Source organism: Triticum urartu, chromosome 2A (assembly GCF_056163025.1).
Source record: "Triticum urartu cultivar PI428250 chromosome 2A, HENAU_Tu73, whole genome shotgun sequence".
Taxonomy (NCBI): Eukaryota; Viridiplantae; Streptophyta; class Magnoliopsida; order Poales; family Poaceae; genus Triticum; species Triticum urartu.
The window spans coordinates 188,869,654-188,894,412 of NC_141874.1; the positions used below are offsets into that span (position 1 = coordinate 188,869,654).

Genomic DNA, 24,759 nt, shown 5'->3' on the forward strand with positions numbered 1-24,759 from the left:
ATTTACTTGCCGTTGCTAGTCTTACCTTGATTTGGCGGCATCATGGGATGAAGCGGCCCGGACCGACCTTACACGTACGCTTACGTGAGACAGGTTCCACCTACTGACATGCACTAGTTGCATAAGGTGGCTAGCGGGTGTCTGTCTCTCCCACTTTAGTCGGATCGGAATCGATGAAAAGGGTCCTTATGAAGGGTAAATAGAAATTGGCATATCACGTTGTGGTTTTGGCGTAGGTAAGAAACGTTCTTGCTAGAAACCTATAGCAGCCACGTAAAAATTTGCAACAACAATTAGAGGACGTCTAACTTGGTTCTTGCAGCATATGCCGTGTGATGTGATATGGCCAAAAGGATGTGATGAATGATATATGTGATGTATGAGATTGATCATGTTCTTGTAATAGGAATCACGACTTGCATGTCGATGAGTATGAAAACCGGCAGGAGCCATAGGAGTTGTCTTAATTTATTGTATGGCCTGCGTGTCAATGAAAACTCCATGTAATTACTTTACTTTATTGCTAATCGTTAGCTATAGTAGTAGAAGTAATAGTTGGCGAGACAACTTCATGAAGACACGATGATGGAGATCATGGTGTCATGCCGGTGACGATGATGATCATGGCGCCCCGAAGATGGAGATCAAAATGAGCAAAATGATATTGGCCATATCATGTCACTATTTGATTGCATGTGATGTTTATCATGTTTTTACATCTTATTTGCTTAGAACGACGGTAGCATAACTAAGATGATCCCTCACTAAAATATCAAGAATTGTGTTCCCCCTAACTGTGCACCGTTGCTAAGGTCCGTTGTTCCGAAGCACCACGTGATGATCGGGTGTGATAGGTTCTAACGTTTGCATACAACGGGTGTAAGCCAGATTTACACACGCAATACACTTAGGTTGACTTGACGAGCCTAGCATGTACAGACATGGCCTCGGAACACAGAAGACCGAAAGGTCGAACATGAGTTGTATAGAAGATACGATCAACATGAAGATGTTCACCGATGATGACTAGTCAGTCTCACGTGATGATGGGGCACAGCCTAGTTGACTTGGATCATGTATCACTTAGATAACTAGAGGGATGTCTATCAAAGTGGGAGTTCATTAAATAATTTGATTAGATGAACTTAATTATCATGAACATAGTCTAAAACTTTGCAATACGTCTTGTAGATCAAATGTCCCACGCTAATCTTGCCCTCAACTTCAACACGTTCCTAGAGAAAACCAAGCTGAAAGACGATGGTAGCAACTACACGGACTGGGTCCGTAACCTAAGGATTATCCTCATAGCTGCCAAGAAAGCATATGTCCTTGAAGCACCGCTAGGTGATGCACCTGTTTTCCCAGCAACTCAAGACGTTATGAACGCCTGGCAGTCGTGTAGTGATGATTACTCCCTGGTTCAGTGTGGCATGCTTTACATCTTAGAACCGGGGCTCCAAAAGCGTTTTGAGCAGCACGGAGCATATGAGATGTTCCAAGAGTTGAAAATGGTTTTCCAAGCTCATGCCCGGGTCGAGAGATATGAAGTCTCCGACAAGTTCTACAGTTGTAAGATGGAGGAGAATAGTTTTGTCAGCGAGCACATACTCAAAATGTCTGGGTTGCACAACCGCTTATCTCAGTTGGGAGTTAATCTCCCAGATGATGCGGTCGTTGACAGAATCCTTCAGTCGCTCCCACCTAGCTACAAGAGCTTTGTGATGAACTTCAATATGCAGGGGATGGAAAATACCATTCCTGAGGTATATTCAATGCTGAAATCAGCAGAGGTGGAGATCAAAAAGGAACATCAATTGTTGATGGTGAATAAAACCACTAAGTTCAAGAAAGGCAAGGGTAAGAAGAACTTTAAGAAGGATGGCAAGGGAGTTGCCACGCCCGGTAAGCCAGTTGCCGGGAAAAAGCCAAAGCATAGACCCAAGCCTAAGACTGAGTGCTTTTATTGCAAGGGAAACGGTCACTGGAAGCGGAACTGCCCCAAGTACTTAGCGGATAAGAAGGCCGGCAATACCAAAGGTATATGTGATATACATGTTATTGATGTGTACCTAACCAGCGCTCGTAGTAGCTCCTGGGTATTTGATACCCGTGCGGTTGCTCATATTTGTAACTCAAAACAGGAGCTGCGGAATAAGCGGAGACTAGCGAAGGACGAGGTGACGATGCGCGTCGGGAATGGTTCCAAGGTCGATGTGATCGTCGTCGGCACGCTACCTCTACATTTACCTACGGGATTAGTTTTAAACCTCAATAATTGTTATTTAGTACCAGCTTTAAGCATGAACATTGTATCTGGACTCGCTTAATGCGAGATGGCTACTCATTTAAATCTGAGAATAATAGTTGTTCTATTTATATGAGAGATATATTTTATGGTCATGCCCCGCTGGTCAATGGTTTATTCTTATTGAATCTCGAACGTGATGTTACACATATTCATAGTGTGAATGCCAAAAGATGTAAGGTTGATAATGATAGTCCCACATACTTGTGCACTGCCGCCTTGGTCACATTGGTGTCAAACACATGAAGAAACTCCATGCAGATGGACTTTTGGAGTCTCTTGATTATGAATCATTTGACACGTGCGAACCATGCCTCATGGGCAAAATGACCAAGAATCCATTCTCCGGAACAATGGAGCGAGCAACCAACTTATTGGAAATCATACATACTAATGTGTGCGGTCCAATGAGCGTTGAGGCTCGCGGTGGTTATCGTTATGTTCTCACTCTCACTGATGACCTAAGTAGATATGGGTATGTCTACTTAATGAAACACAAGTCTGAGACCTTTGAAAAGTTCAAGGAATTTCAGAGTAAGGTTGAGAATCAACGTGATAGGAAAATCAAGTTCTTATGATCAGATCCTGGGGGAGAATATTTGAGTCACGAATTTAGCACGCACTTAAGGAAATGTGGAATTGTTTCACAACTCACGCTGCTTGGAACACCTCAGCGTAATGGTGCGTCCGAACGTCGAAATCGCACTCTATTGGATATGGTGCGATCCATGATGTCTCTTACCGACCTACCGCTATCATTTTGGGGTTATGCTTTAGAGAATGCCGCATTCACTTTAAATAGGGCTCCGTCGAAATCCGTTGAGACGACACCGTATGAATTATGGTTTGGAAAGAAACCTAAGCTGTCGTTTCTGAAAGTTTAGGGATGCGATGCTTATGTCAAGAAACTTCAACCTGGAAAGCTCGAACCCAAATCGTAAAAATGCGTCTTCATAGGATACCCTAAGGAAACTATTGGGTATACCTTCTACCTAAGATCCGTAGGCAAGATCTTTGTTGCCAAGAATGGATCCTTTCTAGAGAAAGAGTTTCTCTCGAAAGAAGTAAGTGGGAGGAAAGTAGAACTTGATGAAGTATTGCCTTTTGAACCGGAGAGTAGCGCAACTCAAGAAAATGTTTCTGTGGTGCCTGCACCGACTAGAGAGGAAGTTAATGATGATGATCATGAAACTTCAAATCAAGTTGCTACTGAACTTCATAGGTCCACAAGGACACATTCCGCACCAGAGTGGTACGGCAACCCTGTCCTGGAAATCATGTTGTTAGACAATGGTGAACCTTCGAACTATGAAGAAGCAATGGCAGGCCCAGATTCCGACAAATGGCTTGAAGCCATGAAATCCGAGATAGGATCCATGTATGAAAACAAAGTATGGACTTTGACAGACTTGCCCGATGATCGGCAAGCCATAGAAAATAAATGGATCTTTAAGAAGAAGACGAATGTGGATGGCAATGTGACCATCTATAATGCTCGGCTTGTCGCTAAGGGTTATCGACAAGTCCAAGGGGTTGACTACGATGAGACCTTCTCACTCGTAGCGAAGCTGAAGTCCGTCCGAATCATGTTAGCAATTGCTGCATTCTATGCTTATGAGATATGGCGAATGGACGTCAAAACGGCATTCCTTAATGGTTTCCTTAAGTAAGAATTGTATATGATGCAGCCAGAAGGTTTTGTCGATCCTAAGAATGCTGACAAGGTATGCAAGCTCCAGCGCTCAATCTATGGGCTGGTGCAAGCATCTCGGAGTTGGAACATTCGCTTTGATGAGATGATCAAAGCGTTTGGGTTTACACAGATTTATGGAGAAGCCTGTGTTTACAAGAAAGTGAGTGGGAGCTCTGTAGCATTTCTCATATTATATGTGGATGACATACTATTGGTGGGAAATGATATAGAACTCTTGGAAAGCATAAAGGCCTACTTGAATAAGTATTTTTCAATGAAGGACCTTGGAGAAGCTGCTTATATATTAGGCATCAAGATCTATAGAGATAGATCGAGACGCCTCATTGGTCTTTCACAAAGCATGTACCTTGACAAGATATTGAAAAATTTCAATATGGATCAGTCCAAGAAGGGGTTCTTGCCTGTATTGCAAGGTGTGAGATTGAGCACGGCTCAATGCCCGACCACGGCAAAATATAGAGAAAAGATGAGTGTCATCCCCTATGCCTCGGCCATAGGGTCTATTATGTATGCCATGCTGTGTACCAAACCTGATGTAAATATTGTCGTAAGTTAAGTAGGAAGGTACCAAAGTAATCCCGGCATGGAACACTGGACAATGGTCAAGAATATCCTGAAGTACCTGAAAAGGACTAAGGATATGTTTCTCGTTTATGGAGGTGACGAAGAGCTCGTCGTAAAGGGTTACGTCGATGCTAGCTTCGACACAGATCTGGATGACTCCAAGTCACAAACCGGATACATGTATATTTTGAATGGTGGGGTAGTCAACTGGTGTAGTTGCAAGAAAAGCATCGTGGCGGGATCTACATGTGAAGCGGAATACATGGCAGCCTCGGAGGCAGCACATGAAGCAATCTGTATGAAGGAGTTCATTACCGACCTAGGAGTTATTCCCAATGCGTCGGGCCCGATGACTCTCTTCTGTGACAACACTGGAGCCATTGCCCTTGCCAAGGAGCCCAAATTTCACAAGAAGACCAGGCATATCAAGCGTCGCTTCAACTCCATTCGTGAAAATGTTCAAAATGGAGACATATATATTTGTAAAGTGCATACGGACATGAATGTCACAGGTCTGTTGACTAAACCTCTTCCACGAGCAAAACATGATCAACACCAGAACTCTATGGGTGTTCGATTCATCACAATGTAACTAGATTATTGACTCTAGTGCAAGTGGGAGACTCTTGGAAATATGCCCTAGAGGCAATAATAAAATGGTTATTATTATATTTCCTTGCTCATGATAATTGTCTATTGTTCATGCTATAATTGTGTTATCCGGAAATCGCAATACATGTGTGAATACATAGACCACAACATGTCCCTAGTGAGCCTCTAGTTGACTAGCTCGTTGATCAATAGATGGTTACGGTTTCCTGACCATGGACATTGGATGTCGTTGATAACGGGATCACATCATTAGGAGAATAATGTGATGGACAAGACCCAATCCTAAGCCTAGCACAAGATCGTGTAGTTTGTATGCTAAAGCTTTTCTAATGTCAAGTATCTTTTCCTTAGACCATGAGATTGTGCAACTCCCAGATACCGTAGGAATGCTTTGGGTGTGCCAAACGTCACAACGTAACTGGGTGGCTATAAAGGTGCACTACGGGTATCTCCGAAAGTATCTGTTGGGTTGGCACGAATCGAGACTGGGATTTGTCACTCCGTATGACGGAGAGGTATCTCTAGGCCCACTCGGTAAGACATCATTGTAATGAGCTCAATGTGACTGAGGGGTTGGTCACGGGATGATGTGTTACGGAACGATTAAGAGACTTGTCGTAACGAGATTGAACAAGGTATCGGTATACCGATGATCGAATCTCGGGCAAGTGCTATACCGGTAGACAAAGGGAATCGTATACGGGATTGATTGAATCCTTGACATCGTGGTTCATCCGATGAGATCATCATGGAACATGTGGGAGCCAACATGGGTATCCAGATCCCGCTGTTGGTTATTGGCCAGAGAGATTTCTCGGTCATGTCTGCATAGTTCCCGAACCCGTAGGGTCTCACACTTAAGGTTCGATGACGCTAGGGTTATAGGGAATAGATGTGCGTGGTTAACGAATGTTGTTCGGAGTCCCGGATGAGATCCCGGACGTCACGAGGATTTCCGGAATGGTCAGGAGGTAAAGATTTATATATGGGAAGTCCAGTTTCAGTCACCGGAAAGGTTTCGGGGTTTATCGGTATTGTACCGGGACCACCGAAGGGGTTTCGGGGGTCCACCGGGAGGGTCCACCTGCCCCGAAGGACGTAATGGGCTGTAGTTGGGTGGGAACCAGCCCCTTAGTAGGCTGGTGCGCCTCCCCAAGGGCTCAAGGTGCCTAGGGTTGGAAACCCTAGGGGGCCGCTGCCTCCCGCCCCCCGAGGGGCCGCTATAAGTGCATCTAGTGCCACCCCTAGTTGGTTTTGGAGTATTGATGACAAACCAAGTTGAGAGACTAATGTGTTTGTGAGAATTGCAGGATAACACAGGTAGAAGTCCCTCATTGATTCGGTTTTCCTACCAGAGATGACCCCTGAAAATGTATGAAGACATTGAAGTCAGAGGTGGTATGTGAAGACATTCACATTGAAGTCTATGATAAGAGAAGACATCGCGTGAAGACTATGGAGTGCGAAGACTTAGCAGTTTCGTCATTCTATGTTTTTCTTTGTTGAGTCATAGGAACCACCGTACTGTTAAGTGGGGTCCAAGAGAACCAGTCAGAATGACTGAAGTGATGCTTAACCAAAATCCTATGTCTTCGAGCGAAGACTATGAGAGCAAATCTTGTCCAGAGTTGGATAAGTCAGCTTTGCTTGTAGTCCAAGTAAAGTTGCCGTGTGTGTTTGAAATCTTACTGTTGGAACACGTGTCAGTTCCTTAGTGACCAAGGGCCATTTTAGACAAACCAGGTCGGGTTGCCTAGTGGCTATAAATAGCCCACCCCCTACAACCATAAACGGTTGGCTGCTCAGAGTTAGAGTACGGCTTTTGTCTTTTGAGAGCAACCCACCTCGAAGCCTTTGAGAGAGAATTCCTTGCGAGGATAAAGCCCTAAACACCCAGAGCCAAAGAGTGTTAGGCATCACTTAAGTCTTCCTATCTGTGTGATCTGAAGACTTATTACACTTGAGGACTGTGAATCCTCCAGCCGGTTAGGCGTCGCGTTCTGAGCATCCAAGAGTCATTGTGGATCACCGGTGAACGAAGTCTATGAAGGTTTGGAAGTCTACCTTGAAGACTTACCAGAGTGATTGGGCGAGGACTGGGTGTCCTTAGCTCAAGGGGAATAAGGTGAAGTCGAGGTCTTCTGAGTTGAATCTCAGCCTCCCTAACCAGACCTATAGTTGTCACAGCAACTGGAACTGGTCCAACAAATCATTGTCTTCAACGAGTCACTGGTTTCATCCTTCCCTTCCCTTTACTTACTGTTGGTCCTTGTGAAGTCATTGTATGATTGCATTATCTTTTGTCTTCACTGAGTGCCTGCTCGTTCTGATTGGCTTCACAATATCTTCTTACCTGATCTTTACTGCCTAACTGCTATTAGTCATTGTGCTTTCACTTCATTGAATACTTGACTATGGTTTTCCTAGTGTAGTCTACCTTCCGCTGCATGGTAATAGGTTTATTTCTATCGTTTGTCTTCGAAACTTCCATGTTTTGAAGACTTTCATAAAAATCGCCTATTCACCCCCCCCTCTAGTCGATCACTAGCACTTTCAATTGGTATCAGAGCAAGGTACTCCCTTGTTCTGTGTGATTCGGTTTAACCACCTGGAGTTTTAGCTATGTCGACTGCAGGGATAATTAAAGTCTCCGCTGCATGCCCCGTCTTCGATGGAACTGAATATCCCTACTGGAAGAATAAGATGCACATGCATCTTGAAGCCATTGATGTTGACCTATGGTATGTCGTCAGGAATGGTGTTCCCAAGGCTGGTGAAGGTGTCACCGCTGCTGATGTCAAGAAGTTCATTCAACTGGACTCCACTGCCAAGAACATCATCTGTGGTCATCTGACCAAAGGACAGTGTGGCCGCATGAGTGATTTGGAAACATCTAAGCTAGTCTGGGACTGGCTCTCCAAGGTCAATGAAGGTGTCTCAACCCAGATAGATCATAGAATCAGTGTCCTTCGCAACCTCTTCAACCGCTTCAAGAGAAATGGCAATGAGAATGTCTAGCTCATGTTTGATTGACTCACTGACATCACAAATGAGCTTCAAGCTCTCGGCGCCACTGAGATAACCAAGCATGAAGTCGTCAAGACACTCCTGAGATCACTTGACAGCTCGTTTGACACCCTAGCCCTGATGATTCAAGAACGTCCTGACTTCAAGACACTCGATCCGTCTGACATACTTGAGAGGCTCAACAAACACGAGTTTCAGCTTTCTGAGAAAAGAGACATCTATGGTCCCAACTATGGGCGAACTCGTGCCTTGAAGGAAAAAGCTGTCTCCTCATCTTAAGAAGAATCTGACGGCAGTTCTGATGATCCTGAAGACATTGGAAAGGAGCTTGCTATGCTTGTGAAGAAGTTCCAAAAATTCACCAAGAAGAAAGGCTTCAGAAAGTCTTCACGATCAAGCTCAAGGAATGATGAAGCTTCTGGTCATGACTACAGGAAGAGAACATGCCACAAGTGCAAGAAACATGGCCACTACATCTCTGAGTGTCCGCAGTGGGACAATGAGAACAAGAAGAAGAAGAAGAAGAGCAAGGAGTATGACTCTGACGACAAGAAGAAGAAGAAATACTCAAAGTCTTCTTCCAAGTCTTCCTCAAAGTCTTCATCACACAAGAAGAGCTCATCTGGCAAGGCACGTGCGTTTGTTGGCAAGGAAATGGATTCAGAGGAGGAGTCCACTTCTGAGGAGGCGGAGGTGGAGTCTGAGGAGGAGTCCGATTCTGGCGTTGCGAGTCTGGCTACAGCATACATTGCCAAGTCCATCTTCAACACTGAAGACAATGACTTCATCACCGACACCGATGCAAATGACAAGGACTACTCCGCTCCTACCTACTGCTTCATGGCACGCGGTGCCAAGGTAAACACACGCACTACTCACTATCAAACATCTAGTGAAGATGACTCTGATTATGGTTCCAAACCCAGCTACAAAACACTTGCTAAAATTGCAACTGAACAACAGAGAGCTATGGAACATATTCAAAAACTGTTAGACAAAAGCGATGATCTGTTAGACGCTGAAATGACTCGATCTCAGTCCTTAATTGAGGACATAAAAAATCTTCACATTAAGTATGAGGAACTTGAAAGTCGTCATGAAACGCTATCAACAACTCATGAAAAGCTTTCCTATGATTATATTCAAAGGAAGCAAGATCTTGAGAAATTGAGAGCGGCTCATGAAGATCTTCAAAAGGAAAACGAGTCACTTCGCGCCGAACAGATCAGTTCAGCTCAGGAAGGATTTGAACCACCATGTCTTAAATGCATCGAGCGTGACAATGCTACTTCTGTTGCTGGGTGTTCTAATGCTGCTACTATTGCAATATCTTCAACTGTTGATGTGGTAACTAACCCCTCTGCTGAGGATACCACTGCTATTGCTGATGAGAATGCTAGGTTGAAGACATTGCTTGAAACAGGGATGTACAAATGTCTCAAAGGGCATCAGACACTATGTGATGTCCTCAAAAGGCAGATCCTGAACCGAAACCCTAGGAAAGAAGGTGTTGGGTTCGAAAGGAAAATGAATGCTGATGGATCTTACTGGAAACCTGAGCAGTACCCCAAAACCACATGGGTTGCTGCAAAGGAACCTTCAGTGGATCCATCCACCCTATCTGGCTTCACTTGTGCTAATCCCATTGTTATTGATGAATCCTTTGATGCAAACTATAAACTGTTTAAGAATCAGAATGGTGAAGTGTTTGCCAGGTATATTGGTAGTAACTGCAGGAATGGGACGCCTATGAAGAAAGTCTGGGTGCCGAAAAGGTGTTTGGAGAATCTTCCTGTGAATGTCGTCATGACACCACAAGTGAAGAAGACAAACCCCAGACCACAGGCTTCATATGGTCCAAAGGCTTCATACAGACAGAGGACTCACCTGAGTCGCACTAACGCAAATGTTTTGCAGGGAAACCTTACTCGGGCCTATGAATATGAGCGTGTTTCATCAAACCGCCATGTTCATAAGACCAAAAACTATTCTGCTTATCCTTATGAGTACTATTGTCCACCTGCAAGACTTTTTGCTAGGGCTCCAAAGCCAAAGTTCTCAAATGCTGCACTTAGACTCATTGCTTCGAAGCCACCCTTGAAGATGTGGGTGGCTAAGAAAGCTTAACTCTCTTTTGCAGGGAAAGGTCTCCAGCCGAAAACCAAAATCATCTGAAGCCATTGCTGGGGACCTTAAACATCTTGTAGGGCGCAAGATCAAATGCCCAAATGGTCTTATTATGTATTTTGTTCCTGAGTCGCTTGCCACTTGCCCTATCAGTCCTAACCTCGATCTAAGCTTTCATAATCCACTTGCTCGTCAAATGTTTATGCTTCACAATTCTCTTCGTGAAGCCTATCCCCCTAACTGCACTGTAGGGTACGACACCAGCTGCTTCAGAATGGATTATTGATAGTGGGTGTACTAATCACATGACTGGCAAGCGAAGCCTTCTCATGGACTCAACCTTACGTCCATCTGACAAAAGTCACATCACATTTGCTGACACTGGTAAAAGCAAGGTATTGGGTCTAGGTAGAGTTGCAATCTCAAAGGATCAACACATGGATAAAGTCATGCTTGTTGAATCCCTTGGTTTCAACTTAATGTCTGTCTCAATGCTTTGTGATTTAAACATGATTGTGATGTTTGGAAAATATCGTTGCCTTGCTCTAATGGAATCTGACAAGTCTCTAGTGTTTGAAGGGTATCGGAAAGATGATTTGTACGTGGTAGATTTCTCAGCAGGACCACAACTTGCCGTATGTCTTCTAGCAAAAGCTTCTGAATGCTGGCTCTGGCAACGGAGGCTAGGGCATGCTGGCATGAGGAACCTCCACACCCTTGCAAGGAAGAAGCATGTCACAGGCATCGAGGGCGTAAAGTTCAAGAAGGATCACTTATGCGGTGCCTGTGAAGCAGGAAAGATGACGAGGGCCAAGCATCCCTCGAAGACAATCATGACAACGACTCAATCCTTCGAACTGCTCCACATGGACCTTTTTGGTCCCACTCATTACTCAACTCTTACTACTACTGCTTGTCTCTATGGCTTTGTCATTGTTGATGATTATTCAAGATATACATGGGTGCATATAATCCTCTACAAGACTGAAGTGCAGGATGTCTTCAGACGCTTCACCAATCGAGCCATGAACAACTATGGCGTCAAGATCAAGCACATCAGAAGTGACAATGGCACTGAATTCAAGAACATTGGTCTAGACACTTATCTTGATACTTTGGGCATTACACATGAATTCTCAGCTCCGTACACACCGCAGCAGAATGGCGTCGTGGAACGCAAGAACAGAACACTTATTGAAATGGCCCGGACGATGCTTGATGAATACAAGACTCCAAGAAAGTTCTGGCCTGAAGCCACTGATACTGCATGCCATATCATCAACCGTGTTTATCTTCACAAGCTTCTCAACAAGACATCCTATGAACTCCTTACTGGCAAGAAGCCAAATGTCAGTTACTTCAGAGTATTTGGTGCCAGGTGCTGGATCAAGGATCCACATCACACTTCAAAATTTGCACCAAAAGCACATGAAGGTTTTATGCTTGGATATGGAAAGGATTCGCACTCCTACAGAGTCTTCAACCTTTTTCACTATAAAGTGTTTGAAACAGTGGATGTGCGGTTCGATGAGACTAACGGCTCACAAAGAGAGCACCTGCCAAACATGCTAGATGAAGTTCCATCTAGTGAATCAATCAAACTTATGGGAACTGGAGAAATCATACCATCTGAATCTCAGCCTGAAGAGGAACTTATCATCTCCGCACCTGATCAAACTGAAGACAATGCTCAGCCTGAAGACAATCCTTCTAACGATGACAATGATCAGCAAGAGCAAAATCTTCGTCCTGTACATCCTCGTGTTGCAAATGAAGTACAGATTGAGAGAATATTTGATAGCATCAATGCACTAGGTCCACTCACTCGTTCGAGGGCAACACAGCTAGCAAATTTCTGTGGGCACTTCGCATTCGTCTCAATATATGAACCCAAGAAAGTTGAAGAAGCCTTCATGGAACCTGAATGGATTCAAGCTATGCAAGAAGAGCTTCAACACTTTGAGTTGAATAATGCATGGGAACTGGTTAAGCGTCCTAATCCTCGCAAGCACAATATAATAGGCACCAAATGGATATATCGCAACAAGCAAGATGAGCATGGTCAAGTTGTCAGAAACAAAGCTCGTCTCGTTTCTCAAGGGTACACTCAAGTTGAAGGGATTGACTTCGATGAAACATTTGCTCCTGTGGCTAGACTTGAAGCCATACGCATACTACTGGCCTATGCAAATCATCATAACATTCTTCTATATCAAATGGATGTGAAGAGCGCTTTTCTCAATGGCAAGATTGAAGAAGAAGTGTATGTTGCACAACCGCTTGGCTTTGAAGATCCAAAACATCCTGACATGGTGTACAAGCTCAACAAGGCACTGTATGGCCTCAAACAAGCCCCTCGGGCTTGGTATGACACACTCAAAGACTTCCTGAAGAGCAAAGGCTTCAAACCTGGTTCCCTTGACCCCACTCTCTTCACGAGGACATATGATGGTGAACTGTTTGTGTGCCAAATATATGTGGATGACATTATCTTCGGCTGCACCAATCAGAAATACAGTGAAGAGTTTGGATATATGATGCAAGAGCAATATCAGATGTCCATGATGGGTGAGCTGAAGTTCTTCCTTGGTCTTCAAATACGTCAGCAACACAACAGCATCTTCATATCTCAAGAGAAGTACCTCAAAGATTTCCTGAAGAAATTTGGGATGCAAGACTACAAAGGCTTCACGACGCCAATGCCAGCCAAACATCATATGGGTCCCGACAACAATGGTAAAGAGTTCGATCAAAAGGTATACCACTCCATGATTGGTTCTTTACTTTATCTGTGTGCATCTAGGCCAGATATTATCCTTAGTGTTTGCATGTGTGCTCGATTCCAAGCGGCACCAAAGGAATCGCATCACTTAGCTGTGAAGCGAATTCTTCGATATTTGGCTTACACCCCAACATTAGGATTATGGTATCCAAAGGCTCAGAGTTTGATCTGGTTGGATTCTCGGATGCTCATTATGCTGGTGACAAGGTGGATCGCAAGTCTACATTAGGCACATGTCATTTTCTGGGATGATCACTTGTATGTTGGTCTTCAAAGAAGCAGAACTGTGTATCTCTCTCCACTGCTGAATCTGAATACATTGTTGCTGGATCTTGCTGTGCTCAGCTTCCATGGATGAAGCAAACACTCAAATACTATGGCATTCATCTGAAGCAAGTGCCACTCTACTGCGACAACGAAAGCGCCATCAAGATTGCCAACAACCCAGTTCAGCACTCGAAGACAAAGCACATTGAAATTCGTCATCACTTTCTCAGAGATCATGTTGTGAAGGAAGATATTGATATCATACACGTCAACACTGAAGAGCAATTGGCAGATATCTTCACCAAGCCCTTGGATGAGAAGAGGTTTTGCAAGTTACGGTGTGAGCTAAATATCTTGGAATCCTCAAATGTCATGTGATCAGGCACACATCCTAACACTTATGCATACTGATGACTTAGATGTGCAACACACGAAGTAAAGTATATCTTCAATCAATGAAGACTTACATTCTAAGTGTGAATACATTAATGTGGAATTTGACTTCGGAGCACCACGATAATTGTGCGTCGTGTCTGGGTCTAATACTTCCTATACGGTGGGTAACGCCACCACCAAATTCTTCTGTTTGAAGTGTTTTACCCATGGCGTTACATTTGCTATGTCTTCACATTTTGTTTGTCTTCATTTTCAACTTGTCTTCATGATTATCTTCACTATGTTGACTTGATTGTCTTCTGATATATACATACTAGTGTTCTGTCCTCTACAGCATTCACTTATAGCTACGTCTTCCTTGTAGAATCTTTTGAACTAAGTGAATGTGATCGGACCCTAATCTCTCTATGCTTTCTATCTCAAACTCTATCTGTCCAAATCATATGCATTCTATTGAAACTGTCGAATGTCTTCTCTGCGTCCTTGTCAGCAGAAGATACAGAGACAAACATTAAGTCCGTTTTCAATGCTAATTCCTTCACCTGAAACCCGGAGAAGTGGGAACGACCACCGACAATCCAGGCGTGCGTGGGAACGTGGAACAACCTCCGATATGTTGTCGTCCCTGTCCCTATAAATACACGCCTCACCACAGTCATTATCCTTTCTTCCACTCTCGCACAAACCCTAGCGCCACCGCTAGCCCTCGACGATGCCGGCGACAAAGCGCTTAGCTGCCGCGACCTCACCGACGCCGTCTTCACGCCGGCCGTGGACATCGTCTTCTCCGCCATCGCTGTAGGTGTCCTTCATCGCCAAGTTAGGGCACGGACGATCGAACTGCTCGACCTCCTCTCCCACTCCGTCTAGCAGTTCTTTGTGTGGTAAATAAAACTTCCTTTTTACGGCCCCTTTGATCCTATAGATTCATCACTTTCTACCACAAGAAGTTTCTATTCACACAAGTTGGATCTATTTCATACTGCATCTCATAATATGCCTAGTATGTTCACTTATGCTTCACATAGAAGTTAGATTCCTCACTTGTACTGATCCGTGGATTCGTACAAATCTGGAACCAACTCTCTATCTATGAGTGAATGTCTTCGCACTATGAGGTCAATGTCTTCTACACTGATTTATCTTCAAAATCTTCTGAGAATGCATATGACCTCTTCCCCTTCCCTCGCACCTTAATGCTATCACGGGTACATGTCCGTGGGAGAATCCCTTGGTTCTCATAGTCTGCATTCATTTGCAGAATTCTTACAGCATCATATAAATTCTCCCGAAGCCAGTTCCTGTTTGACCCGCAGGCGGAAGCCTTTGAAACCTTTGAACGTGTTGAAGCCATTCAGTTTGAAGTTCATGGCTACAGAGAAATCTACAAGGAAGGGAGGCAGACAGCGCCGTGGAAACACTGCTAAGGACCTGCCACCAGATCTCTATGAGCTATACAAGTCAGATCCAGAAGAAACCTATGGAGAACGCAAGAACCGAATCCAATGGATTCGAAGACATTGGGCAGAGGAATGGTTCAAGTACAGATTCGTCACCGACGAATATGCTGAGAAGAGTGCCATCAAGGGCCCATGGGGAGATATCATATACAAAGGTCTTCAGCCCAAATCACAGTCCAAAGCTATTGCTCAAGGCTTTTACCCCTGCATGCTTCGTGGACCTCAGCCTGCTAATGCCGACCCATCCTCTCTGTTATGGTGTCGCGAAGACAATCTCTTCAAGCGCAACTATCAGTTTGCACAGAACTCTGCCAAGGAAAATAAGAAGTCATTGGGATTAGACTTCAACCCAGGCCCCTCTGCACCACGTGTTGATGGCACATGAGAAGCTAGACCCAATCTGGTTGGGCCCTTCTACAACCTAGAAGGTCTCATCACTCTTATTATGGTTCAAGGGGCAGTCGTGGATCAACCTGCAGATGATGCTGAATCTGACGAAGCACCTGCACCACCGAAGCCAACGAAGCTGAAGAAGCCTAAAGCTTCAAAGTCTGCCTCAGCACCAAAAATCTTACGGGCGAAGCCACTGGCTACTGCACCTCCTGAAGACAGTGTGCAGTCTGAAGATCTATCACGTATCTCCAAGAAGACTGAGATGAGAAAGAATACTGATCAGGCACTGACTGCTGCTGCTATTCTGCGCAATGATGCCATTGATCTGTCCAGCGATGAAGATCTTGAAGATGACGCTCTTGAGCAACTGATTAAGAGCAAGGAAAAAGCAGAAATCTTCAATGATTTGCCTCTCTTTGACGTGGCAATCATCCAAAACTTCATTGATGAGTGGTTTGACACGCCCAACCTCAGCTTTGAAGATCTGCAACTTCCAATTGGCCTCAGTGTCGCCTTCACTGGCGCCATTACTTCTGAGCTAGCTCTAGCTCAGCGCATCATTGAACTGAAGCAAAAGATCGACTGTGAGAAAGCTCAGTTCAAGAAGCACATGGCCAAGCTCAGCGTGCAAGATGTGAAAAACTTCAAGATTATGCTGCACGAGCTCAAGGAAGCCTTTCTCAAGAAGCGTGAAGAAGCTAAAGGTTCTCGTGAGCGCATGAAGAGCCTGGCTGACAAGTGTGTGCAAGCCTACAATGAGGCTGAGAAGCGCAAGGCTCTTGGTCGTCCTAGCATCGACCCAAGAATGGCTGCAAAGAAGAAGAAGCCATCAACAGACCAATCTGCACCTTCAAGGCAGGAAGAACCCCGCATTGTCTTCCCAAGCAGCATGTCCGGCTCGAAGCCAAAGGTCACTTCCACCACTTCAGACCTGAAGAAGACAAGGGCTGCCGAGGCTGAAGCCAGAAAGAGGAAAAATCCTGACGCTTTTGATGTCGCTCCCTCCAAGAAGAAGCGCAAAACCAAGAAAGATCGGGCTGCTCCCACAGAGCCCCTTGTTGTAGAACCCATCTCTGTTGCTCGCCCTGATTCCTCGCATCAAGAACGACGGATAGTAGTTCATGAGCCTGCTTCCACAGAGGCTCCTGAAGCTAAAGACATTCCAGCAGTTGACCTCACCGCTGCTGAAGACATTGGTCACCATGACAATGTTGAAGATGATGAAGTCCTTCCTCAGATCGAGCACCAACTGGTATCATCGTCTGTGCTCACGCACAGCGAACTCATCAGCATTGGTCGTCCTCTGACGCCAACTGCTCAGGATGCATCATGGGCTGATCACCCACAGAGACAAGACACTCCAAGCTCTCCCCAACCACAAGCTACCCCAACAGTGCAAGATGATGATGACCATGAGGCCCAGCACACTCCTTCTCCACAAGCGTCGCCCGTATTACGCAGGCTTCGCAAAGGACCAAGGCCCCAAGTCACTCCCACAATGCACGTGTCTGAATCCGAAGCCAACATGGCTGAAGATGTTCCGGCTGCATCAGCTGATGAAGAAGAAGCCCCAAGAGTTGCTACACCCCCGTCTCACCAAGATGTTGTTCTCGAGGAGAACGTGACCGACCCTCTAGCTTCTGAAGTGGAGGTTGAGAATCGTGAGGCTGCCACCACTAACACCACTGAAGCCAATGACGTGGTCATGGCTGAAGACACTGTGGAGCCTACACCTAACACTGTGCCAGAGGCCAATGAAGCCAATGATGCACCTGCAACAGATGTGCAGCCTGACGCCTCTGTTGATGCCACTGCTCCTGTTCCGCCGCCAAGGCTACACACTATCGAGCAAGCATTCAACTATGGCCAACTTATCATTGTCAAATGGCCTTTTCTGACTCCTCCGCCTACTGCTGGTCCTCAGTTTGACTATCACGTTGAGCACAGGCCTCAGGTTCAGAAGCCAATGCCAAGGTTGCCTAGGTTTCCAGGTACTGCATCTGCACCCGGATCTTTTAATATCAATGGCTTCAAGGCACACAACACCTTCTTTAATAGCGCCAAGAACCCCTACACCAAGGCAAGAATATCTTCTGATCGGTTCTGGAGCTATCAGCAGCGCAGTTATTACTCATGCATTCTGTACAATCAAGGTCGCATTTTCCCACATATGCGTCTTGACACTGAAGCCATAACTGGTCTGCCTTGTTTGGAAGAAGCTCTGGATTGCTTCAGAGAGTCTGGATTGTTGTCGTTTGTCACTGGCAAGGAGCACTGGAACAAAGAATTGCTGCTCCAATTCTATGCCACTCTTCATATTCGTGGCTACAATAGAGATCCGAAGACTTGGGTCCTTGAGTGGATGACAGGCAATGTTCATCACGAAGCCAAAGCCTTTGATATCATTGAGCTCACTAGTCTGCCCACTCCAGGAGATCTTTATGAACCTGGTTGTCAGCTTCACAGTGCAGCTATGGAGAGCATTTTTCACAAGCCTGAACCAAACATGAGTCAGATGCTTAGTGTCGGTGTCAAAACCGGCGGATCTCGGGTAGGGGGTCCCGAACTGTGCGTCTAGGCCGGATGGTAATAGGAGGCAAGGGACATGAAGTTTTACCCAGGTTCGGGCCCTCTTGATGGAGGTAAAACCCTACGTCCTGCTTGATTAATATTGATGATATGGGTAGTACAAGAGTAGATCTACCACGACATCGGAGAGGCTAAACCCTAGAAGCTAGCCTATGGTATGATTGTTGTTCTGTATGTTGTCCTATGGACTAAAACCCTCCGGTTTATATAGACACCGGAGAGGGTTAGGGTTACACAAAGTCGGTTACAATGGTAGGATATCTACATATCCGTATCGCCAAGCTTGCCTTCCACGCCAAGGAAAGTCCCTTCCGAACACGGGACGAAGTCTTCAATATTGTATCTTCAAAGTCTAGGAGTCCGGCTGAAGGTATAGTCCGGCCATCCGGACACCCCCTAATCCAGGACTCCCTCAGTAGCCCCTGAACCAGGCTTCAATGACGACGAGTCCGGCGCGCAGTTTGTCTTCGGCATTGCAAGGCGGGTTCCTCCTCCAAATACTTCATAGAAGATTTTGAACACAAAGATAGTGTCCAGCTCTGCAAAATAAGTTTCCACATATTGCCATAGAGAGAATAATATTTACACAAATCTAATCTGCTGACGTATTTCGTAGTGTGACACACCACGGCCAAGCTTTTATCCGAATCATTTTATTATCCCACCTCAGCGCGTCATGCGAGGCGGTTTCCTTGGCACGTCTTGTTAAAGCAGAGATCGTGTCCCCTTATTCCGGGATTCTCATCAATACGGGCGTGGGTAACCCAACTGCGCCATTGATTACGGTGCTTGGAGATAAGCGAGTTTTACCAGGCTGGTGGGGACACGTAGTTGCGTCCACCCATATAAGGGGATAAGGATCCACCTTTTCACCTACGCCTTCTTCCTCCTTTGCCTATCCATTCTTGCGCACCCGAGCTCCAGCGCCCAAGTCCGCACTCCTCACCTCAACCTTCTCCAGTCATGTCCGGATCGGGAGGCAAGTGGATGGTCTCCTCCGTTACGGAGGGACACATCAAAAGACTAAGGAAGGTCGGATACTTGTCTAATGACATTGCGCACCGGCTTCCTGAAGAGGGGCAGCTCATCCCCACCCCTAGGCCCCATGAGAGGGTGGTGTTCCTCCCCCATTTCCTCCACGGACTGGGCTTCCCTCTCCACCCATTTGTCCGGGGGCTCATGTTCTACTATGGCCTGGATTTCCACGATCTGGCCCCGAACTTTGTCCTCAACATCTCGGCGTTTATCGTTGTGTGCGAGGCTTTCCTCCGCAACCGCCCCCATTTCGGCCTATGGCTCAAGACTTTCAATGTCAAGCCGAAGGTGGTGCGCGGCAACCAGGCGGAGTGCGGAGGTGCCATGGTGGGCAAGATGCCCAACGTCTTATGGCTCGAGGGATCCTTTGTGGAGACCCTGAAGGGGTGGCAATCGGGGTGGTTTTACATCACCGAGCCGCGCGACCCTGAATGGGTCGCAGCCCCCGAGTTCTGATCCGGACCCCCTACGCGGCTCACCTCCTGGAAGGAGACGGGCCTGTCGTGGGGTAAAAAAGGAGAGCTGACCGGACTCCAAACATGCGTCCAAACCCTGGTGGACAAGAAGCTCAAACTTGTCAACGTAGTCCAGGTTATGCTCATCCGCCGGATCCTCCCGTGTCAACAACGGGCTTTCAACCTGTCAGAGTTCGACCCGGCGCGGCACCGAACTCTGAGCAGGCTCTTCGACACGACGTACGAAGATGCCTGGAAGGTGCTTTTCAAGGGCGCCGAGGCCCCCGCATCCGCTACCGGGGATCGCAGATTCAGTACGCAGCGTCACGCTCACGCGGTGAGCTATTTTTACCTTTTACAGGGTATCAGTTTTTCATAGTTTGACTCCATGCGGGATCTAAGCTCCCTTACCTTTGACAGGATTGGCAGGAGATGTCCGGACAGATCAACTGTCCGGCTCCCTTGCCCGAAGGCCCAGCGGACGCTCGTTTGGCGAAGCTGCTGGTTCCGGCACCCCATGTGGTGCCAGAGAAGAAGGCCAAGAAGAAGGCCACGGGGACTCGAAAGAGTGCCCGGCGCCTGGAGGTGTCGGATCCCTCATCCGACGCCTCCAAGACGCACTCCTCCCATGAAGACGAGGAGGAGCAAGAAGAGTCCCCTCCCCCTCCAGCAGGGGAAGGGAAGAAAAGGAAGGCTGCCCCAACTGGGGAGGCCGAAGGGTCCAAGAAGGGGAAAATCCTTCCCCCAGACTACTCCACCGACGCCGACGACGACAGAGAGGAGTGGCCGCTCAGGGCCAAGCCCCTGGCTAAATCGTAAGTATCCGGATACCAGAGTAATTCATAGTATTCCCTTATTGCACAACTTTCCCTTATGTCTAATATGTTTATGCAGCCCACCCAAAGACCGGCTCGACGCGTCGTCGAGCGGTTCACTAGACTCGTCGGATGTGAATTCGCTTCCGACGGCTTCCTCCCCCCGCCCTACGGACGACACCGAAGTGTTGTCCCAACAGGTTCCAAGCCGGGAGGTGGTGGTCCTGGAGGCGCCGCAAGGCGACCTCCCGGACTCCAGGAGTAAAGGGGATGAAACCCCCCAGGGCTCCAAGTCCGGCCTTAGGCCGGATACCCCTCCAGAACCTTCAAAGGTTCCAGAGTCCGGCGGGCGACCTCCTTCCAAGAGGAGCAAGCCCACCGTGTCGGTGACCCCCGTCCAACCGGAGGCGCCGGACAATCTGTTGGAGGTGCTCAAAGGCGCCTCCATCGACGAGGAGCACCACACCATTATGAGTGCGGTGGTCCAGAAGGTTCAGTCCGCCAAGAGCGGACTGACTGAAGCTTGTACTAGCCTTTTAACAGGCTTTGAGGTAAGTAAAGAATGTGTAAATAATATTACCGCATAGACAGTAGCCCCTGATGCTCTGTTTGGCGTTCGGGAAGAAAAGCCGAATAGAGGATCAAAATGAAGTTCGCAGGAGTCTAACAAAAAGGAGTCAATATGCGCATGCAGGCTTCTCTGCTGGCGTCCGCTGTACTGACTGCGGAAGTGGATACGCTAAAGCAAAACCTCAATCAGTCCGAGCAAGAGCTCGGGAGTGCCAAGAAGCAGCTCGAGGAGAAGGAAGGTAATAAATACCTTGTTTTAAATATATATATATATATAAAGTGCAATTGCAAAAAATGACAGGATCATCGTGGCTATTGTAGGGGCCACGTCTGAGGTGGCGACCCTTAAGCAAGCGCTGGTCGAGGCCGAGAAGAGGGCGGCCATAGAGCGCATCGGGCGGGAGAAGTATGAGGCCGAGGTTGGCAAGGTGCGGCAAGAGCTCCAAGCTCTCATGAAAAAACATGAGAGTTTGGAGCTTGACTCAAAGACGCGATCGTCCGAGCTTGCGGTGGCTATTAAAGATGCCAAGTCTGCCAAGGCCGAATCCCAGAAGACCCTCCAGGAGTTGGATGCGGTGAAAAAGATAGCGGCGGGTAAGGCATTCTTTATGCAAAGTAGACATGTAAACGTGAGTTACTTGTTACTTACCTGAATCCGGAGTTCTCCAGGAGCCTTCACGGATCTTCCCCGTAGCGTGTCCGATGCTGCCGCCTTCTATCGAGCCGAAGAGGGCAGCTCGACAGAGAAGGTGTTCTGGTCTCAGTATGCTGAGGCCGGACACCCCGTGCCCCTGAGCGATCAGCTGAAGCAACTGGTCGAGCTCCACAAGGTGGCCAAACAGGCCATGAAGGGCCTCATAGTTCGGCTGTGGCCTGGAGAGGCTCTGCCTGGGAGCTATTTCAGGCTGGTGCGGCGGCTGGTGGGGGCCTGTCCAAGGCTCGAAGTCATCAAGCGCTCTGTCTGCATTGAAGGTGCCCGTAGGGCCCTTGCCCGTGCTAAGGTGCAGTGGGGCAAGCTGGATGCTGAGTAGCTTGTGAAGGACGGGCCACCGACGGGGAAAGAACATCGCAAGCCCGAGAATTATTATAAGGATGTTCTGAAGGGTGCCTGCCTTATGGCGGATGAATGTTCCAGGGATGTAATTTTTGAGTAAAACTCGCTCGTTTTGTCCTGTGCGCTAAAAAGTTGTTCATATGCGCTAAGCAATGCTGTTGGAATTTAAAATATTACCTTCTGTGCGACTGTTTATCAATTCTGAGAGATGGCGAGTCGTCGGCTTATGCCCCCGTGCCGCTAGTGCTGGGGTGTTCGGGGATAAACCTGAGCGCTCTTTTTCCCGTGTTTGGGTCCTTCGAGGGAGGCGCTCAGCACAACGAACAAGGCAATCTGACTATAATGCTTGAACACTCTCACTTAGCCATAGAATTCTATAATTTTAAATTTTGGTGAAGCCCCTGGTATTCGGAAGACCGAGTCCGGGGCGCTATCCACGCCTTGGCCGGACAGAGCCGACTCCTCGCTCTAAGCGGCATAAGTCTTTAAGGACTCGAAAAACCTCTCGAACAGCGACCAGCTCTCACTTCATCATGACAGTCAATTTTAGCTTTCTCTACTGAGGTGCTCGACCCAGCTCAACTGCGGCACAATCGCAGTAGTTCTCCTAGTGCTACCTTAGCCGATATAGCGAAACATAAGGCACCAAAACATAGGAGCCGGGCAAACCCAACTATTGACCCAAGACATGATTCGGAGCCGATGCATATAATGCTATAAGTTCGGGGTGCTGCACTTGTTAAAGTGTTCGGACTTCTCACACCATATTGAGGGGTACTAAAGCCCCTGGCGTATTTTGGCCGTACCAAAGTGTACGGGTGCAACATGTCATCAAGGAACATATATTTGTAAAAAAAAAGTAATGCAAAAATAGACAGAAGCTATGCATTGTTTATAAAAAGGGCTGCGATCAAAGCAGAACGATACAAATATTGTGATAAGCAAAAGGTTGGACTATTTTAACATGTCCGTTCCAGGGGCAGGCTGCGGAATGGTATGCGAAACAGGTATACTGCTCGTGATAGAGACCACCTGGGAGTTCCGTAATGCGACATGGCTTGTCTGCTTCCCTGGTTCTTGCATCGTTTGTGCGGCAATTGAACTGCCGAACAGGCCTTCCGAAGAGTGGAGTCCTGAAAGTAAGAGAAAATTAAAAAATCGGCAGCCCCTGGTGCAGTTTAAGCCGTGTTTCTGGCGTGCCGTGATGGTGCCCCTCCCCCTGTACCCATGGTATTTCTAGAGTGTAGTTATGTACGCGAAGTACTGGTGTCGCATTTTTGCGAGGGCTGGGATTGGGGCCGCATTGCTATGCATGCTCGAAACGTGCCAGGCGGTCTTGTTGTAGGTTACTCCGGGTGCGCTTGACGGTGTCCGGACGTTTAATGGCCGGACTAGAGAACTGCCTAGAGAGGCTGCTTTGTACTTCCGCTGCAAGTGCCGCCGTGTGCTCCTCCGTTCGGAGGGAGCATTCGGTGTTTCCATTGACCGTAATTACTCCTCGAGGGCCTGGCATCTTGTAACGCCCCGAGACAGATGTGCCAGGTGTCGTCCAGTTATTCGCTGTTGTTTCCTTGTCATTGCTTGCATTTCATGCTTTGCATGTCATGTCATCATGTGCATTTCATTTGCATACATGTTCGTCTCATGCATCCGAGCATTTTTCCCGTTGCCCGTTTTGCAATCCGGCGCTCCTATGTCACCCGGTGTCCCTTTCTACCTCTTTTCGTGTGTGGGGGTTAAACATTTCCGGATTGGACCGAGACTTGCCAAGCGGCCTTGGTTTACTACCGGTAGACCGCCTGTCAAGTTTCGTACCATTTGGACTTCGTTTGATGCTCCAACGGTTAACCGAGGGACCGAAAAGGCCTCGTGTGTGTTGCAGCCCAACACCCCTCCAAAGTGGCCCAAAACCCACCTAAACCTCCTCCATCATCTCGGTCGTTCGATCATGATCGCGTGGCCAAAAACCACACCTCATTTGGACTCTCCTAGCTCCCTCTACCTATATATAGGTGCTCCCCTCCCGAAAATCGCGGATGAAACCCTAACTTCTTCCTCCTCCCGTAGCCGGACATGTCCGTCCCGCCGCCAGACGTGTCCACCGCCGCCGCCACATCGCCCGGACCAATCAGGGGCTGACACCTCAACCGGTCGCCGCCCTCCACCAACCGGACAGCGCCACCTATCCAGCCGGCGCTCTCCCACCACGCGGCCCGGTGAAGCCCATCGCGGGCCCGCTCGGCCCATCCGGTCGCCGCCCCGCGCAGGGTCGTCCCCGCCGCCTGTGCTCCCGCACGCCGCCGCCCGCCGGCCGCCGAAAGCTGCCTCCGCCGCCGCCTCGTTCTTCCCCGCCTACGAACGCCTTCAAGCTCCGCCGCCATGTGCCTCGCCGGCCTTCCCCGAGAGCCCGCGGCTCCCCGCCGGAGCGCCTCCCCGCCTGCCTCGCCGGAGCGCGGCGCTGCGCAGCTGCCTCGCCGCACCGCCTCGCCTCGCCGTTCGTGCCTCGCCTCGGCTTCCGCGCCTCGCCGGAGGTTCGCCGGAGCTCATCCCGGCCAGATCTGCCCCGATGGATGAGATCCACCGGGAGATGA

At 47.7% G+C, this 24,759-nt stretch overlaps 1 protein-coding gene across 1 annotated transcript; it reads left to right on the forward strand.

The window, feature by feature from the left end:
* Positions 1 to 1,196: 1,196 nt before the first annotated feature.
* On the forward strand, positions 1,197 to 24,759 carry LOC147984482 (uncharacterized). The gene is made up of 2 exons (XM_087541119.1): positions 1,197 to 2,085; positions 24,236 to 24,759. The coding sequence occupies exons 1-2, from the start codon at positions 1,197 to 1,199 to the stop codon at positions 24,757 to 24,759; spliced, it is 1,413 nt and encodes a 470-aa protein (XP_087397245.1).

Coding starts and splice junctions, on each gene's coding strand:
- LOC147984482 (XM_087541119.1), top strand. CDS start 1,197: ATGTCCCACGCTAATCTTGCCCTCAACTTCAACACGTTCCTAGAGAAA. Junction 2,086..24,235: donor TGTGTACCTAACCAGCGCTC/GTAGTAGCTCCT, acceptor CTCCTCCCGTAG/CCGGACATGTCCGTCCCGCC.